Source organism: Elgaria multicarinata, chromosome 11, assembly GCF_023053635.1.
Source record: "Elgaria multicarinata webbii isolate HBS135686 ecotype San Diego chromosome 11, rElgMul1.1.pri, whole genome shotgun sequence".
Classification (NCBI taxonomy): Eukaryota; Metazoa; Chordata; class Lepidosauria; order Squamata; family Anguidae; genus Elgaria; species Elgaria multicarinata.
Window position 1 is genome coordinate 12,868,420 of NC_086181.1, and position 18,860 is coordinate 12,887,279.

The 18,860-nt window shown below is 43.9% G+C and overlaps 1 protein-coding gene across 2 annotated transcripts; it reads right to left on the reverse strand.

Moving 5' to 3' along the window:
• Positions 1-571: 571 nt before the first annotated feature.
• Positions 572-18,301, reverse strand: HOXB3 (homeobox B3). 2 transcript variants are annotated; one of them, XM_063138746.1, is made up of 3 exons: positions 18,201-18,301; positions 6,010-6,618; positions 572-1,373 (listed from the first exon to the last, which is right to left on the reverse strand). In XM_063138746.1, the coding sequence occupies exons 2-3, from the start codon at positions 6,485-6,487 to the stop codon at positions 580-582; spliced, it is 1,272 nt and encodes a 423-aa protein (XP_062994816.1). In that variant the 5' UTR covers positions 6,488-6,618; positions 18,201-18,301; the 3' UTR covers positions 572-579. The 2 variants fall into 2 exon arrangements, with proteins under 2 accessions (XP_062994816.1, XP_062994815.1); XM_063138745.1 differs by lacking the exon at positions 18,201-18,301 and adding an exon at positions 10,100-10,186.
• Between the last annotated feature and the right edge of the window lie 559 nt (positions 18,302-18,860).

Here is an 18,860-nt window from a genome sequence, read left to right on the forward strand (position 1 = left end):
GATGGCCTAGCCATCAACAGAACTCAATCTAAACAAAGGTCCTCTCTAGGGCTCAGCGTGGGACCTGTTAGGTTGTTTTTTTAAAATGTGCAGGCTCATATTTGAAACATGCGAAGGGCATCATGCTGTGAGTATGTGCAGAGTGCATTTTGTTTCCTAGCGAGGAAACACAGAGCCACCCTCACAGTTTTGGGGATCCAATGAGTGGAAAGGCTTGCAAGTAGTGACTGCCAATAAGGCGAAATCCTCCCACACTTCGATTTAGCCCTGGAAAACCAACTGCTATATCAACCTCGATTCCCATCTGCTGACGGGGGGAGGGGGCGAGATGGACCCGAGTGGCAAGAGACAATGGTCACTGTCCAGGTGGAGTAACCGGCTTCCAATTTTCATCAGGACAATCTGAAAACTTTTAAAGGGGTTTCAACACAAATGTTTTGTTTTAAACGAAGAGCCCACCAACACTCCAACACATAACCGACAAGCCAATCAAGCGACTGCCACCCCTACCCAACCAGCCCCCCCAAACCCCAGTTCTCCATCCACTCCCCCCTCCCCCGAGTCTGTCCTGCCCTCTCATCACAGATGGGTCAGCTTGGGCGCCTCTTGGATTCTACCCTGAGCAGAAGCGTGGTGGCTGGAAAGGTCTGTGTAGGTCGGATGGGACTCGCAAGGTCCGTGGTGCTGGTTGGGGCCCATGGGGGGCCCCCCGTTGTACTCCATGCTGGGCGGCTGGTGATGTTGCAGGGGGTTGAGCCCGTAAAGCGAGGGGGCGGAGCTGGCCATAGAATCCACGTAGTTGCCGCCCACGTACACCGGGCTGCCTTGCATATTGGCGGGGCCGTAGCCCCCAGCGCCCCCGCTGCCGCCCCCGCCTCCCCCGTTGCCCTGTAAGACGTGCGGGTCGTACTCGGGCGCCGTGTTGGCGTACTTCTGTTGGGCGGGGCAGCCTTTGATGGGGTTCTGGTAGGCCGTGGGCATGGCGTAGGCATTCTGGTGGGGTTTGTTGAAGGAGGGCGGAGACGGGGCGTCGTAGTTCGAGGTCATGGGGTGCAGGGCGTTTAGGAAGCCCGCCGAGGACTGCATGGCTTGGGGCGGGCTCCCCGTCGGGGAGGGCCCCCCGGAAGAAGAGCCCAAGCCTTTCGACTTCTGATCCTTTTTGTATTTCATCCTGCGGTTCTGGAACCAGATCTTGATCTGCCTCTCGCTGAGGTTCAACAGGTTGGCCATCTCCACCCGGCGGGGCCGGCACAGGTAGCGGTTGAAATGGAATTCTTTCTCCAGCTCGACCAGCTGGGCGCTGGTGTAGGCCGTGCGGGCCCTCTTGGAAGCCGAGGAGGAGCCTGGGGGGCTTTTCTCGCCGCTGCAGCTTTCTGGAGAGGAGGTCGGGAAATGAAATCAAAGATAATTACTTACATGCAGAAAATTGAATGCACAGGCCTCTTAATAAATCCTCGAACGGGCGAGAAGACTTCAGCCTCGCCTCCCCTTCTCCTCCAGTCCCCACTCCATAATCATGTCATTTATTAAGAGTTCTGTTCTCCAAAGCTGCCCCCTCGCTTTATGAAAATTTGATCATGTCATGCAGAAAAGGAATCCAGGGCTATTTATTTGGGAGTCGATTATTTTGAAGCAGACCCTTTCAAAGGAAATTACGTCTGGCAAGTGGGCAGTGTTGGGAAAGCAAAATTAATCAGGCGCTCGTGTACACAGGCCTGCGATGGCAGGAGCCTTGAGTATCGGCAGGATTTCACCAGCCCGCAGAAGGACACGCGTGCTTCTACATAGAACGCGCAGTTAGCGTGCAATGTTATACACATAAACACCCACACACACACAGAGGCACTTATTAGGGGGCACAACCCAATGGGAAGTTCTCCTGTGCAAGTTTCCATTAATTGGAGGCTGCGCAGGAGAACTTCTTGCTGGATTGTGCTCCAGTTATTTGTATGATCGAAAGTGAATTCAAGTACAACGAATCTACCTATCTTAATAGGAAAAGTTTTCCCATGTCAAGCACTGGAAGAAGTAATGGGGTGCCTCTGAGCATACGCAGAGGGCCTTTTCCTCATCACTAACTAAAACCTTTACTGATGTGATGGGGTATAGGCTTCCAGGAGAGGAAGCCATGCTTTACACACAGATGAGAACCCAGGGCTCCCTGCTTTTTGAAATTAAATACCAGTGACGCAATCCTGTGCCTTAAAATAATTGCGAGTTATGCATTTGGGTTCAGTGAGCTGGGAACTGCACTCTAAAGCAGTGAACTTGGCATGGAAATAGGATCAGCTGGGAGTCAATGGGATTTAGGCCTGGTCTACCCATGCAACAGAATGGAATAATAGAGTCTTGAGGCATCACAGTGAGGCTTTTCCACATCATATTGTGGACTGCTCCACCAACTCCTTGGAAAAAGAAATCTAACACATCAGGGACAAAGTTTTTAGCCCATTCCCATTCTTTACTATGCTAGTTCTTTAATTACTGGAAGTTTTTTATTTTTTTAAAAAAACAGGGGAACATTAAAAAAAGTGACCATACACATATAATATGAAATAATATGAGTCCATTCTGTCTCAGGACTATGACCCCATTTCACTGCAAGCATAGACTCTGCTTTACTTTGGAGAGGCTTGCGTTTAAGATATATACATTGATAAAATAGGTGCAGAGACATACCAACACACACGTGTGTGTGTGTGTGTGTGTGTGTGTGTGTATTATGGTTGTGCACACATTTAATAATTTAAGCCTGTGGTTACTGTTTACTATATAATGCTTTCAATATTCACAGGGCTGTTGTAAAGATAAATGAATCCAAACCACTTTTTGTGTTTTTCTGAAGAAATACAGAAAATGAAACATTTGAAAGGATATACTTGGTAAGTGGCACAAGGATTCTGATTACATTTACTCAGGAGAATTTATGTTGGTTTCAGTGGAGGTTGGAGTGAATTTACAAATCCCTCACTCAATGACTGCAACATAAAGTAGTTTATGAAACAGATTTCATACCATCTCCAAAACTATATTTCCCAGTGGAAGAAAGGAGTTTTCACATTCAATTCCAAATCATGGAGTGTTCATCAAGTGATCTACATGCATGTGCAAGTCAGTAAAACTTCCAGTGCACTATAACTGGAATAATAACTCTAATATACTGGGTTGGAACCAGCCTTCCATTAATGGGAAGGGATCCACTTACATCTAAATCCGGATCCATTCCACTAATTCTGAGGACATTTAATTGGAATTCCTGTTCACTGGTTTACTTCCAGAATAGCGGGGTGGGCAACTTGTGGCCCTCCAGATGTTTTGGCCTACAATTCCCACCATCCTTCACTATTGGCTATGCTGGCTAGGGCTCATAGGAGTTGTAGCACAAGACATCTGACCAGCCACAAAATGCCCATATGGAATCATAACCAATAATAGCACCCATGTGCTTTGGAGTGATTATATTTATCATGACAACCATTTCAGAATGGTTTATATTTTTCCTAATTCCTTAACACCCCCATCCCCCCAGATGCATAGATTGAGATATACAAAGTTTAATCTTCATCTCAGAGCAATTTATGCAAGATTTACTCTGGAATAAAAGTTACTGTGAATTTGCATGGGGAGATGGTATGTCAAAAACACAACATAGCCTAGCTGTCCATCAGGCCCAAATCATGATTCAAACATTTTAGTTGGCTGCAGCCTTAATTCAGGCATTAATCCAGCCCTGTACAGTATATGCAATAACACACTCAGGTTTTTACAAAGTTTATGTGCAAATTGGGGTGGGGACATGCACCTTTCACTATTTGCTGTTGTAGATTCATTTGCTGAAGAATCACCTTGTACAGAATACTGGTTATGATAGGCATACCCGAGAAATCAAACTCTTTTCACTCATAAAGAACTCCAGCTGACTTCAAAAGAACTTATTGCCAAGTAAGAGCTATATCCTAATCATACTTAGAAGTAAGTTCCAAAGAAACCATTCACAGATACTTCCAAGTGAATCTCTTTAGAATTTTGACATGTGCTAAGAATGATGTCCAAAGTCATTGACTTCTGTGGCTGTTCCAATCTCCCCCCCCCTATATAAACCACTATCCTTAATAATTCTTTAGTCTAACTATCAAGCACCAATCTCTCCTTTTTATATCAGGAAGGGCTTGTGCTAGATTACTAGATTATATATAGACAAAAAGCCATTTTGCCTGGGATAATAGGTAGAGATAGTGTAACAGCAGCCTTCATCCCTGCAACAAATTAGTCTCTCTGTCTGGCATTAGTGAGCATCCATGCTAAACCAATGGCATATAGAATGGAGTACAGCACATATCTTAGGGCTTTGATGAAAACACATTTTGTCAGGTGTAAAAAACAAACATTATAAACTAGGGACTTCATGATGAGCCAACTATACCCAGGCTGCCTGGCTTGAGTAAGGCCTGTTCTACATTCAGCCTACTGAAGAAGGAGTGGTGGCAAAATAGACAGCACCACTTCAGAACAACATATTTTTGAATGCTCCCTTAAGTAAACAATAAACAAACATATCTGTAAGGGAGCAGAGAGGGGTAAACCCTTTCTCCTTCAGCTGCTTTTTAGTCTTCGTTGTAGTTGTTGTAGTAGATATTATTATTATTATTATTATTATTATTATTATTATTATTATTATTCACTTGGGCAGCATTCCAAAGAAGCAGTCCTATCTATAGCTTGAAGGGTACAATCTACCTCTCTCCACCTCAATCTGCAGCACATATACCCTGTGCCCACTGGCTAACTCCCATGCAAGGTGACCTAATCTGGCAAAGGCAAGTGCCTCCAGTACAATCTCAAAAACACTCCATTGGGGACAAAATCTGGTTGTGGTGGGGCTGGCCCAGTATAAGTGGCTGATTTTAATATTTATCTGATTCATCACTCCCAAATCCATGGCTTCCTTTGAGAGAATGTAGGTCACATGGATTTTCTGCTATATCAATGCATAAAACAGAAATAGATGACAGGGCAAAGGAAGTCTCTCTATTCCCTTATTTTCCATCATTCAGCCCTCTGCCTTCCTGCACACTTCTCAACCCCATCTAGTATACTGCTACCATTTCCCTCTCCTGCTCCCAGTGTTGTCTGCCATCCTAACCTCCTATCCATGGAACAACCTTCCCCTGTCTTGGTCAGCAGACCACTCCCCATTTCTCCATCAAATTCCTCCTGCAGGCTTACATTCTTGAGGAGGGCCTTTTTTGGACCCACCCTCTTCATGACTTGGATTGTCTCCCATGTTAGGCCTATCTACACCAAGCAGGATATTGCACTATGAAAGTGGTATATAAAAGGCAGGAGCCACATCAAGCAGGATATAGTGGCATGAAAGCTGGATATGGTCTGTCTCAATGGGCCCCAACAGTTGTCAACACACTTCAATATCGCTATAAAGCAGTAGTGTGGCTCCTGACTTTTATATACCAGTTTCATAGTGGAATATCCCGCTTGGTGTGGATGAGGCCCAAGTTCAGTTTAGAGCAGACCCACTGAAATGAATGGGAGTTGAGTTAGTCTCTAACTCAAGTCCCATTCATTTCAATAGAGCTGCTCTAAGTAGGACTAACACTGGAGATAGCCCCTTGCTTCTTATCCACCCTTCCTCAACCTGGTGACCTCCAGATGTGTTGGACCACTGGCTGGAGGATTATGGGAGTTGTAGTCTAACATCTCGTGGGCCCAAGGTTGGGGAGGGCTGTTCTAACCCAATCCCTGCTCTTTATATGTCAAGCCTGGATTCTTCCCTCACCCCAAAATAGTTTCAGCACCTTGGATAGCTCCTTTTGAGGTCTGGCTAGCTCTGAATGAAACCCAGAAAGGAATCACGGCCCCACCGAAATGAGAGCCACCGGCCTCCACTGCCTGGCCCTTCCCCTTTTCAGTCTTGCCAAATGGCCCCTGGGTGGGGTGGGGTCCGGGGTATGTGTGTTTGCGGTGGAGGGAGTATTCCGAAAGCAGCTATACCTGCGCTGGGGGAGCTGTTTTTCTGCTTGGAGTTTTGCCTCGACTCTTTCATCCAGGGGAAAATCTGCTTGGTGAGAGCGGCGTTACTAGAGCCCAGGCTGGATTTGCCGGGGCCACTTTTGAGCCCCCCAGGCTGGCTGTGATTATTGCTGCCGTTGCTGCTGCTGCTGCTGCTGCTGCTGTTGGTGGCGGCGGCGGCGGCGGCGACGGGGTTGGAGGGTGGCGAGACGGGCGGGGGCGCGTGGTGCTCCTGGGGCAAACTGGGCCGCATGCAGCTGCCGTTCAGGTCTTTCGCTTTGGCCAGGGGGGCCGCGTTGCCCAGAGACTGGAGGGTGCAGGCGGGCCTCTGGTAGTCGCTCTCCACGTGGGCCGCAGGCTGGAAAGGCTGCGGAGGGCCTTCGTAGCCGAAGCCGTTGGCGCCCTGGTAGGAGTAGCCCCCGAAGAGCGTGGAGGTGTCGTAGTAGGTTGTCTTCTGCATCGCTGGGGCTCCCCGAGTTTCTCGCTCGCTGCTACCATGCGTTTGCTGACCCCCTCATGGAAGGACATTGGCACCCCCCCCCCCAGGTCACGTGGTGGGGAGGCCTTCCTTGGTGTCTTTTGGAAGCTGACCTGAAAGGTTAGAAGGCACACACAATAATACTGAATCGGCCTATGAATCCATCTTGGCCATTGAAAAGCCTCGTGACATGAATAGCTCCGGCTACCGAGGAGGGTGGGGAGCGGAGAGCAGATGCTGCTGCTGCTAACAGATTTCTGCCTGGTGCTTTGGGCCGCGCCTGGGCTCTCTCCGCTGGAGACAGGGCCTCGGCCAAGATTCCAGCCCCTCGAAGGGCTGCTCGCGCGCGCCTGCTTGGCCAAATCAAGTCCTCGCTCTTCCCGATAGCGTGGTTCCGGACTTCGATTTAACCAGCAGCACCACCACCACCACTACCAATATATTGGGCCTAGACGCATATGGGGAGATCCTACAGCAGCCGAATTTCTTGTAGGCCATTCCACTAACCCTCCAAGGTTTGTCTGTAATGTGACCTATCTGCATAACATTATCGACGTGCACGCACACACACAGACACACACAGACACACACAAGTCACAAGGATAACATATTTTTCCACGCCCACAAGAAATGCAATGAAACAGTTCCTTCCCTTTTGCATGAATCTCAACCCTGTCATCTTCCATTAAAGGGATTCCGATTCCATTAGAAAGAAAACCCAGCTTCCAAGGAAACTTTCCTTGGAAATCTGAGGATTGACTTTCAGCTAAGCAAAGTGTAAGTTTGAGGTGTAAAGAACACTTGGAAGATCTATTCTGAATGCATTCTTTTGCACCAGTACTAATAGCATTTCTATAACTTTCTGCTCTCTCTCTCTCTCTCTCTCTCTCTCTCACGCACACACACACACACACACACACACACAGAGGGAATTGTCAAGTTAAGTCCTTCCACCCTGAATTCGCAGTCCAAAGTTAGAATATCAGATTCTTTAAATTTGATTCCCTAATTTAGGAGCCTCAGAAAAATAAAGCAATGTGTACACCAACAGATTGGGTAATGTGCTGCATAACATTGTTATCATAAACTTCATCAAGATTAATTTTTTAAACTCAAGTTTTAAATGAAACACCTTCAAAAAATAAAATTAAAAAATCAATACAATTTCTGAAACTTGCATGGTTCACTTAGTCTGCTGCTTCCCAACGAGAAAGTGATAGCTGGGAACATTGTCGGATTTGGAGACATGTACTGAATGCTTTGATGTTGGCTCTTTTGATGCTGTTTTTAGTGTTGTTTTTGCAACTCTGGTTGCAGTTTGGCAATAGACTGGGGGAAATCCCTCTTCCCTACAGTCATTAAAATCCTGGCTCAGTTGCCACTCAAGGTGTGAGTCCAGCCTCTTTCCTAAAGCACAGTTACATTCTATTTCTTCTCATCTTTTCTTTTAAACAAAGCAAAACACAGTTTTGTCACCAAGCCGTTTGGTTCCCTTGATTTTCTTCCCCTTTAACTTCTGTGTTTGGTTTGTCATCTCTTTTCTTAGGGGTAGAGGAAGCTGCCTCCCTCTCTCCACCCCACCCCCCAATGGAAGGGGGGGAGACCACTTTTCCCTTCCAAGGAAACATTAACTTCCTCCATGTTGCATGGGTAGAAGAAGGCTATAATTATTTAATGGACCAGAAAAGGAATCAGTTGAGGAACTGTGTGTGTGTAGGTGTGTGTCTAGCCTATGGCATATGCAGAGGGGATCTTATTTCATTGTGTTCACTATTCTATAATTCCATTTCAAATGCCTTTTTTCAATGAGCTACGTACTATTCTTTCCCCCTTCCAGAATAGAAAATAGTAATGTAACTCAACATTGGCCAGTTCTGGCCATTGGAGGTGGGCATAGGGGAGGGGTGGCGATACATAACAACAGTTCCCTCTTGATTTCCCTACACCTCTGCAATTCAAAACCCAAATATAATTCTGATTCCATTTTCCCCATTACCCTGCCTCCTCCTGCTCCTCCTCCTATTCAATGAATGCCTGTACAAATTCTGTAGTTTGCATAAGAGCTCTAAAATGCTGTGTTTTGATTTGCTAGTATCTTCCATGGCTTAGATATAATGATTGATTTCTAGAAGTAGGCAGTTAAAATATTTCCTGTTACTAGAAAGAATTACCATGTCCCTGGCTTACTTCAACTTCTACAGAAAGCTTTCCTAGGAGACCTAAGCAGTCTTGTGCTCTCATCGCAATGAAAACAGAAAAGAAATAATCGTTCATTTGATTATGGAAGATTGGGTTCTCTGAAAATGACTAAGTAGTTCAGCCATAATGATAATTTTACTAGGCCTCACTGGTTTGTTTTGGATTTTCTGGGACCTTTGGCGGGCCTATGAAAAGTAGGAGGCAAATTAATATTTTCTATGTGTGTTTAAATTAAGTAGTACATTAAAATTAATCCCTTTTCTGGCCCTTTTAGAAAGGAATTCAAAGTGCTGGATAGGTTCAGTAGCCAAGATTTTGGTCCCCTTTTGTATCTCATCTTTCAACACATCCCAAATGTCGGTCATTTATCTTAGTCGAAGACGAGTGGAATCGGTGGAATCGTAAATGATTTACTCCAAGGAATTGTTGTTGTTCTTAAAAAAGAAGAAAGTGCCAAAATCTCCATTGGAATAAGAAATAAGAAATTATAGTGTGCATTTGCAATTCATCCTCGAAATGGTAATTGCAGCCCAGAAGTTGTTTCTTGCCTGCATGGAAGTTTCATTTTTTATATTCCTGAAGAAGAACCCGCCTTCAAAATAAACAGCTCTCTTCTCTGGAACTTGTGCAAGAGAGGCGATTGTTTAAATTTTTTTTTAAAAAAAAAATGAATCCAAGAGTTGTTGTTTTTTTTAAAAAATAAAAGCTTAAAGACCTTGTGACAACCTCAAACTAAAGGCCATAAGGGTGGGGGTGGGGGACAGAAATAAAAGCTCTTTCTTTCCCTTTAACCTCCATGTTGGAAAAAAGAATTCTAAAATTGGCAATCATACCCTTGGTATAGTAGAAATTCGAGAGCCTTTTCCCCTGAAGGCATATTAGGCCAAAGACTACTACGATAATAATAATAATAATAATAATAATAATAATAATAATAATAATAATAATAAGGCAACAACAACAACAAAAGATTGGGGTTCAGGACAACACCCCAATTCAAAGCAAATTGTCACTGCATTGAGAACTTTCCCCTTGGTAAATAAAATAAAATAAAATAAAAATCCTCCACCACGTCAGAGAGAAAGCGAGAAAGAAAGTGTTCTAGTTGAAAAGGCGAAGGGGAAAGAAGGAGGAAAATAGAAGGATGAATATAGCAAAAAGAGAAAAAAAGGGGGGCTAGAAGGATGGGGAGAGAAGGGAAGGAGGGGGGAAGAAGAAGAAGAAGAAGAGAGAGAGGGAGAGGGGGAGAGAGAGAGAGAGAGAGAGTCGCTGCGTGGAAGGAAGCTTAAAGCTTGTGAACTCTTCATGAACCGCGATGCGAGTCATACAGCTATAAATCATGGAGACACGGTCTCCGCCATTCACAAACTGATAGCCTATTTCGGTCCACCTTACCTTAGCCTCTGACGAGAGCAGCGCGGCGAGCAGACATAATATATTTTCGCAGCCAGCAAGCAACGCAATCAATAAGCGAGGAGAGCTCCCCCCATTCCTCTCGGGTTTTTTTTTTTTAAATGTTCAAGGAATATCTAGAGAGAGAAATCCGGTCATAACGCCAAAAGGAGGGGGGACATCTCTATAGGAGCTTACGGTGAGGGATGCTCGGGTCCTCTCTCTCTCTCTCTCTCTCTCTCTCTCTCTCTCTCTCTCTCTCCCTCTCTCTCTCTCTCCCTCTCTCCCTCCCTCTCTCTCTCTCTCTCTCCACCCGTTTGGGGAGGAGTGGGGGGGGAAGGTGAGAAGAGGTAGAAATCACAAGATTCTAGACAGCCTTCCAAAGATGTATAGGGAATCCTTTGATTCTCACTGCCCTATAGTCTTGGTACGCCCTGTTCACGGTTAACAATGGCCCCTGGCTTTACAGCAGAAGGCAAGAGAGGGAGAGAAAGAGAGAGAGAGAGAGGGAGAGACAGACAGACAGACAGACAGACAGACAGACAGACAGGGTACAGAGGAGGGAAAAACAGAAAGAATAGCTGACATAAAATCCTCAACTAGGCAATGCTTAGGCTGAGGTTTAAACGAGAGGATAATAAGAATAAAACAGCCGGCGATTTAAAGAGGAAAGCGGTGGGGGAGGGGGAGAATAAGGCGAAAGATATGTAGAGATTTCGTTTCTGGGGGCGGGGGACGAAGGCTTTTTATTTTTTTTCCCTTTTAGCTTTGGAGAGCTTGGGCAAACGCCAAGGTTGCTTCCTGACAGCGTCAGGACCGGGAAGGAAATATGCAAATAGAGACGTGGTGGACAGAGGCCTAGCAGGACAGCAAAAGCTATATTGATTCACGTGCTTCACAATTAGGTGTCAAGTTATGCTAATAAATCTCGGGAAGAGAGGCAGGTTCTCGTTCTCTCTCTCTCTCTCTCTCTCTCCCACACACACACACACACACACAATTTCTTTCAATAAAGGTACAGAAAGCACCCTTCAGTCTTATACTCCCCGTCCCCAAAAACAGATTGGGTGACATAACCCACTGATATGGCCTGATCATGACAAGCATTTGACACGCCGAGGTGGCTTTTTAATTATTATTTTTAAAACCTCTATTGATAGCAATGGATATTTTTTAATTAAAAAAGTCGTTATGGATGACATGAAAGGGAAGAAGAGTAAAAGTTTTCGAAAGTTTATATATTACACCAAGTTTGTGTAATTGGTTCTCTGCATGCCCTGTGTGTGTGTGCATATAATATTGATATGTAAATATAACACATGGATACACACATAGGGAGGGAGAGAAGAGGAAAGAATAGAATGAAGGAAAGAAGGAAGGGAGGTTGGTGACACTTCTGGCACCCCATCACATTATTTTGAACATATGGGAAAGTAGGTTCCACTCAGATTATTGGGACTTCTCTGGGATTTCTAAACACTGTGATTGGAATAGGGATTTGAGAAACACAGGGAAAGTAAAGGGAAGTTATTTAGCATTAGATAGATAGGTGACGTCTCTTTAAGTCACTCAAGATTTATGACCTCCCTGTCCCTGTTCACGAGCAGCTTTACTTGCAAAGACAAAACGTTTTCGTCAGCTTCTGCTGCTGACTGGAAGGGCAGCTGCAGCTACAAACGGAGTGTGGGAGGAAGAAGTTGAGGTGTCTGCGCATTTTTGGGTGCGTGTGTGTGTGTGTGTGTGTGTGTGTGTTGGGGGGGTCAGAAAGCGAGGAGAAGAGATATCTGCTGTTATCTCTCCTCTTCTTTTTGCCAGTTCTACCTGTGGGTGAGCGAGGGGGGACGACGACTGGCATTCAAAAAAGCAGGGAACTCTAGAATTGCTTTGCGTCCTTCTTGGGAAGTGCTTTCCTCTCCCAATACTCTGGCTCTATCACTTCTTCGAGGATACCTTTGAACGGGAAAACATTTTCAGCGTCCTTTCCTAGACTCAGCTTCGTCCTTCATAGCTACAAATGGCTCCACTAATCACAGGTGACCTGCCTCTGTTTTGCACCTGGATAACATTCTCTTTCCCCGGCCACACTTGCTCTGAGCGAATTTCGGGGAAAAACACAGATCTTCATGCAATGGCGGGCTAGTTTCTGTTTTGGAGCACCATGCAAGGCTTGGAAGACTGAAAAAGGTCCACCGGAGGGTTTTCAGAAGAACTTTATTATTCGCTGTGTGGACTTCAGTATTCGCTGGGCTACATTTAGCAACACCATGGATGGTAAACATAACTTTCACCAAGGACAAACGCTGCACTAAAACAAAACCTAAAAAATAACAGGGGAGAAGGACAGTTTGTTTGTTTCCATAAAAGTGTGAATGTTCGAATTTGTAACCTTGTGTGACTATTACTGTTTATGTTTTGGATTTCCAGGTCAAACATGCTTTCAGTCTTCACAGGACTAATAGAGCACTCCTATACATGCTTACTCAAAGGTAAGTCCTGTTGAATCCAATGGGGCTTACTTCTGGGAAAGTGTGTATAGGTTTCCAGCCTTACTAAGTCCCATTGAATTCACTGGGACTGAGTTCTGAGTAAAAATGCATAGGATTACAATGTAAGGATCAAAGACTCAAAACAAGACAAAGGCAGAAAGTAAATGCTTAGTTTGCAAAATTAGAGGTAACAAGCTTTGTGAAAAAGAAGAAGGGAGTAACTGAAGAAACTCTTGAGGTCTCTCTGAAACTGGTGTAGTATGTGTGTGGTGCGGTGCTGGTGTGTATTGGGGTGGCCCAAATAAGTCAGTGATGTTTTATTAAAACTCACCAGTTCTCAGGCGACTGATCCAGAAGATATAACGGAGAAGTAGAATTTGAGAGAGAAAGGGTCCTGTTTAAAAGAGATGGAAGAGAGACTTAGAGAGGCAAATCTTGGAGGTATAATGGAAGTGTAAAAGTCGAACTTAAAAATAGACAAATTTGGGGTCAGAGTGGAGGGAATCACTTTGACTGGGCAAAAAGTAGACCCTTCCGTCCCTCAGGACCATGCCTTTATGAGAAATTTCATTCTAACTGCTTCTATGTATGCCCCACTACAAAAGGGGCCATGTGTGTTTGTTGTTAGCAAACTTTTAAACTTTTTTAAAAATATTACAATGTCTATCCAGATCCTTTTTTGTTGTGGAAGGGGGGAAGAGATAAGGAATTTGTTCTTCTGTTGGTAAAGTATGACTTCCAGTTAAAAGAAGGAAAATAACTTAACAAGGGGGCTATTAACAGATTCATCCATTTGTTTCTTATATTCTAAACATTTCGCTGTTTCAAAATCCTTGCAAGTGCCCCCCCCCCCACCACCACCACCATGCAGCAGGGCTGAGAAAAGGGAAAGAATTATCCCTTTTTCTACCAGAAGCAACATGAATTAAGTACATTAATCAACTCCAAATTAATTTACCTGCCTGCAAACTTCACTTGTTTCCAATGGGTAAACGAGATACACATATCCTGCGCTTTCTTGAGCCTTTGTGATAGGGTGCGCACTGATAAATATAAACTGAAGCGCTCACTCTCAAGTTAAAGGCCTCCCTGAGATTTCAGCTATAATCCTATCGAGGTATATTAAGATACAGAAGGACATTCCTTTGACCCTTGACAGTCACATGTGCACATAAGCAAAATTCATAGAAAGAAAAAGTGGTTTCGCAGGGATTCAAGTTTGGTTTAGTAACTGGAGAGAGAGAGACTGAGAGAGCATATATATATATATATATATATATATATATATATATATATATATATATATGTGTGTGTGTGTGTGTGTGTGTGTGTGTGTGTGTGTGTGTGTGTGTGTGTGTGTGTGTGTGTTAGGGGAAACATTCCTTGGCTTTAATAACCCGTTTTTTTCCGTTCTGAATACTAATATTATTAATCTGTAATGAAAACGTCTGTTAACCCACACACACTCCCACGTTCTGCAGGGCATCCCTGCGCGTCACAGAACCTCAGGAATATAAATCACGCCCGGGAGGCCTTGGTTGCCCCCTTCTCAATTCCCCGGGCCTCTGGCAATAATTTGAGCGTCATTCCCGTGCGTTGGTGGTTCTTACTAGAGGCGCCCGGCCATTTGAACTGCAACTGAGTTGGCACCGATCCATTTACACCAGAGCCTCATGGGTTTACCCTTTCGGGCTTCCAGTTTAAATTACTCGTTCTGCGGGTCATAAATAACGACTTTGCCTGTTTGGTTTGAAGTACTTCTAAACTGTGTTACAAATCTATTCAGAAGATATCTATCTTAATAATAACAATAGTAGTAATAACAACAATAATAACCCCATGCTTCTAGTTCTCAGTGACGAAACCAAGTGGAGATAAAATGAAGCCATCTGATTACTAAATTCGTTCTGATCAGTAATCAGAAGACTAAAATGGCTGTTATTACTGCTACTACTGATGCAGTTCATAAATACAGTTTAACTTTACACATTCAACTGTGGAATCGTCCAATGATGCGTATATCTTGTGATAAGACATGGAGCAGTGTGCATTCCTGTGTAGATCTGCTCTCGGCATCATTAGAAAGTAGTTATTCGACTTAAAAAAGAAGAAGCTTGACATCTTGGACTTGTTCGACGCCTTCCCCAACCTGGTGCCTCTCAGGTGTGTTAGACTACAACATTCATCATCCCCAACCACCATGATAGGAGTTATAGTCCAAAACATCTGGAGGGTGTCAGGTTGGCAAAGGCTGAGCTATAATTTGGGGTGGGACAGGTCACACATATAACAAATCTTTGTCTAGATGCTGTTGGAAAAAATAAAAAAAATTAAATTGGAAAAAATATATATACAGCACTAGTTTACTGGAGCGGACATAGAGAGGTGGTCCAAATTCTGAAGACTTTCAATCCTAGAGGAAAGGAGTATTCACAGAAGAGAGCTTCCCCCTCATACACTCAGCACTCCAAAAGCCTCGTGCTTTTGTGTAGCTCCCGTTCATTTCAATGGGATTTGTGCCCAGTACCTACCTATAAGATGCTTATAAATTACTGATGGGGAAAGCAGAAAAAATATTTTCCCTGCCTCCTCTTAAAGAGTAGCTTTTTGCCTTCTCTTCTTCAACATCAGATTTTCTACATGGCTTATAAATGAGCCGATTTATGACTTTATTTAACGTTATTGCTGGTGGAAATTGCAATGATATTATCTTTCTGTTACCTTTATATCCAACCTTTCTTCCTGGGGTGTCAACGTTCCCATTGGAAACAGTGCATTGCAGAAATAGAACTCTTTCTATGGCTCCATTTATGTGAAAATTGTCTTACAAATCTTGTTTCCTTCATCTGACTTGGGTTGCGCCTTGGTTTTGTTCTTATTTTAGGGTTGGATCCAGATGTAGTCATGCTTAGAGTAGATCCATTGAAATCCATGGGACTTAAGTTAGTCATAACTAACAAGTGCCATTGATTTCAACCGATCTACACTTAAGTATGATTTCATCTGGATCCAAAGCATAGTTAAATTTTTAGCTAGCTATCCATCTTTGGAATGCTCATATGTGCCTAATGACTCTAATCTAAAATTTTGTGTAAGTTGTATTGAAATAGAGCTTCCAAACGATGGGTTTAGAAATGTGGAGGTAAAGCTTGTAAGATGTCTGGTCATCATCCCTCTACATGGAAGTGTGTTCCTCTCAAACAAATGGTTTGCAATCCAAACTAATTCTAAATTTATTTATTTTTAGGAATGTAGCCTAAAATTTCCTTCAGTTGTTTAGGAACAAGTTTGGGAGGACTTCAACAGTTTAAAAAGCCCCCCAAAAAACTTGATTTAGGAACAAGGCTTTAATGGTGGTTTAATTACATTTGCATTCCAGTTAGTGTGCTCTCATCAACCCCACCCCCTTCTTTACTCCTTCATAGCCACACGTGCACACAAACTCGGTCCAGAATCCAACTCGGGATAAAACAGCGTCTCCATCCGATTGTTTCTCTTGATGGATTGTAACTTTTTCTCCCCCGCGACCTTTGGTTTAGAAGCCTAATAACTCACCGGATTAATGGTCAATCAAAGGAAGTAGTTTTGAATTGCCTCCAAAGTACAAAACATAAACAACAACACCAGCCGAAATGGGAAGGGGAGGGAGAAATTCCCACAATTCCAGTCTGCTTCGTGCCCCACACCCGCCCTTTGGGAAAATCCAGTTTGTCTGGTAGAAGACTATGACGTAGGCCTGTGAAAGTTGTTCCTTAAGGCGTACGAAGGTCCCACCGATATTTTAACAGTAGGAAGTTCAGGGAAATGAAATCAACTCCCCTGGCACAAATAAATGTGGATTTGGATTTCCGCGGAGACCACGTTTCAAGACTACTTCCAATACGGTGTTTGGTACCGGGATGTGAACTGCCCCCCCTCCCGCCCCCAAGCAAAGATACCAGAAGTAAACACTTACTGTGCATGGGACTTTGAGGTACAAGTCAAATGGTCACTCCATATATTTTCATTCTTCCGCATACCAAACTAAAGGATTTCGGGTGACCCTTGGGGCAACAATTTTGTGCCCTTTTTATCTGGAAACGACTAGGAAACCATAGCCTTTCCCCTAGGACACTCGTTCCCCCACCCCATCATTCGGTATTTTTTATAATACCTAGATTTCCTCACGTTTCACTGCTATGCCACCCACCTCACATTGGCTCTCATTCTGTGTGTGTGTGTGTGTGTGTGTGTGTGTGTGTGTGTGTGTATGAGCGTGCGCGCATGCAGCGGAGGCTGGTGGCTCCGATTTTGTTGGGGCTATAAATCCATTCTGGGTTTCAGTCAAAACCAGGCAAAACTCTAAAGGAGCTATCCAAGGTGCTGGACACTATCCCCAACGTGGGTTCAGTACCATGGATAGTTCCTGGTTCTGACTGAAACCCAGAGTGGATTCACAGCCCCACCGAAACCAGAGCCGTCAGCCTCCACTGGTGTGTGTGTGTGTGTGTGTGTGTGTGTGTGTGTGTGTGTGTGTGTGTGTGTGTGATGAAAAAAGAGAAGGGGAAAGTGGAGGGGGAGGGGAATATTTTTTGCACACACACCATGCCCTATGTTCCCCATAACAACAAGACTATAACAAGAAAAAAGGTGAAAATGACGAAGAAATGAGACGTCTCCGTGGTTTCCCTCAACCTCCTTCTGGCCTCCTTATCTCTCCCCTCCCCCTCCCCCTCTCCTCCTGTGTTCAAAATTTCAGCGTTGCTATCTTGTCCTGATTGGAGCAGAACATGGTAGCATGCAGAGGCACTTCCGTCTTTACTAGACCATCACTGTGAGCTGGCATGGAGGAGGCCCAGTTCAACACCTACGCTCCATCTCCTAACAACATGAAGTACAATAAAAGCTTTAATTGGAAGTAAATAGCATTGTCTCGGGAGCTCGTGTAGCATCTTGAGATCCTTCCTTCCTTCCACTTATACTTTCTACAAAACCTCGTTCAGGGCAGATCAAACCTTTTCAATGTCTAACCTACTAGGAAGAAAATCCTACTGAATTCATTGTGATTTATTTTCAAGTAAACATATTTAGGGAGTTTTTTTTTTAAAGTAGGTCTAACGTAATACCTATCAAACTAAAGTGATGACCTGTGGGTTTACAGTGCAATCCAATGCATGCTTACTCGGAAATAAGTCCTATTGAATTCAGTGGGGCCAATTACCAGGTAAGTCTGTCTAAGGCCATAGCTAGACCTAAGGTTTATCCCTGGATCGGCCAGGGGTCAAACCTGTTCTTCTAGGTGACACACAGGGGATCCAGTGCTCAGGCAGGGGCGAACCCTGGATGATCCCAGGATAAACATTAGTCTAGCTGTGGCCTAACATTGCAGTCTCATGAAGGAATTTCAGTTTTGTTTCAACCAGCCAGACCAATGCAAACAAGACAGTTTGTGGAGTGAGATGAATAGGAGCATAATACATTTCAGGTAAGCTTATTTCTCAGCATGGGGAAAAAACACTTTACAGAATTACATGCAAAAGAAGAAGGAATTGGGGATATTAAATATTTCTAACAATGTGAATAAACTATAGCCTTCAAGTAATTATCCCAACACAACTTTACATTTATAATCCACTTACTTCTGCCTGGGAAGGAAGACGGTGATTTGATACCACAAGGTGGGTGGATTTGCGCCTACAGAATGAGAGAGGAAAACATTTTCAGGAAAGGTGAGGACTTTATTTTTGATATTCTTACTGTTCTGGTATAAAACTGCCCCCCTAAAAAAAGCTTTTAAATGTCAGGAGCAGACAGAAAGTCACCCACTTTGGTCACTGAATTTTGAGTTCTGTAATAAGACCATAAAGTTTCCAGTTTTTAAATATACACACATATGTACACACAGCAAAAACAAGCCCTATAATCCATCTGACCTTACCAGCATTTTTTTTTCTTGAACAAAAAGAGAATAAGAGAGAAACACAATTCTCATTGCCTCTTTGCTCTCTACACACAGGAAGGAGCCTCTGAAGTAAAGTGGCAGGCAGTACAGAGTAAGTTACTGTATATAGTGCATAGTAACAAGTATTGGGTTCCATCCAGACTTGGTCATACTTAGAGTGGACCCATAGAAATGAAACAGTTATAGTTAGCCATGACCTACGTCCCACTGATTTCAGTAGGTCTGCCCTAAGTCTGGATTCAACCCATTGTCAGAATCTGTTGTCATGAACTGTGCCATTTTGGCTTTATATAAACCACTCCACAAGCTATTAGATGTTGTAATGGCACATCAGTAG

Excerpts from the sequence above, each read along its gene's own strand:
- HOXB3 (XM_063138746.1), bottom strand. The coding sequence starts at position 6,487 with ATGCAGAAGACAACCTACTACGACACCTCCACGCTCTTCGGGGGCTAC. Across the intron at positions 1,374-6,009 it reads AAACAGCTCCCCCAGCGCAG|AAAGCTGCAGCGGCGAGAAA; the intron begins GTATAGCTGCTT and ends CCTCCTCTCCAG.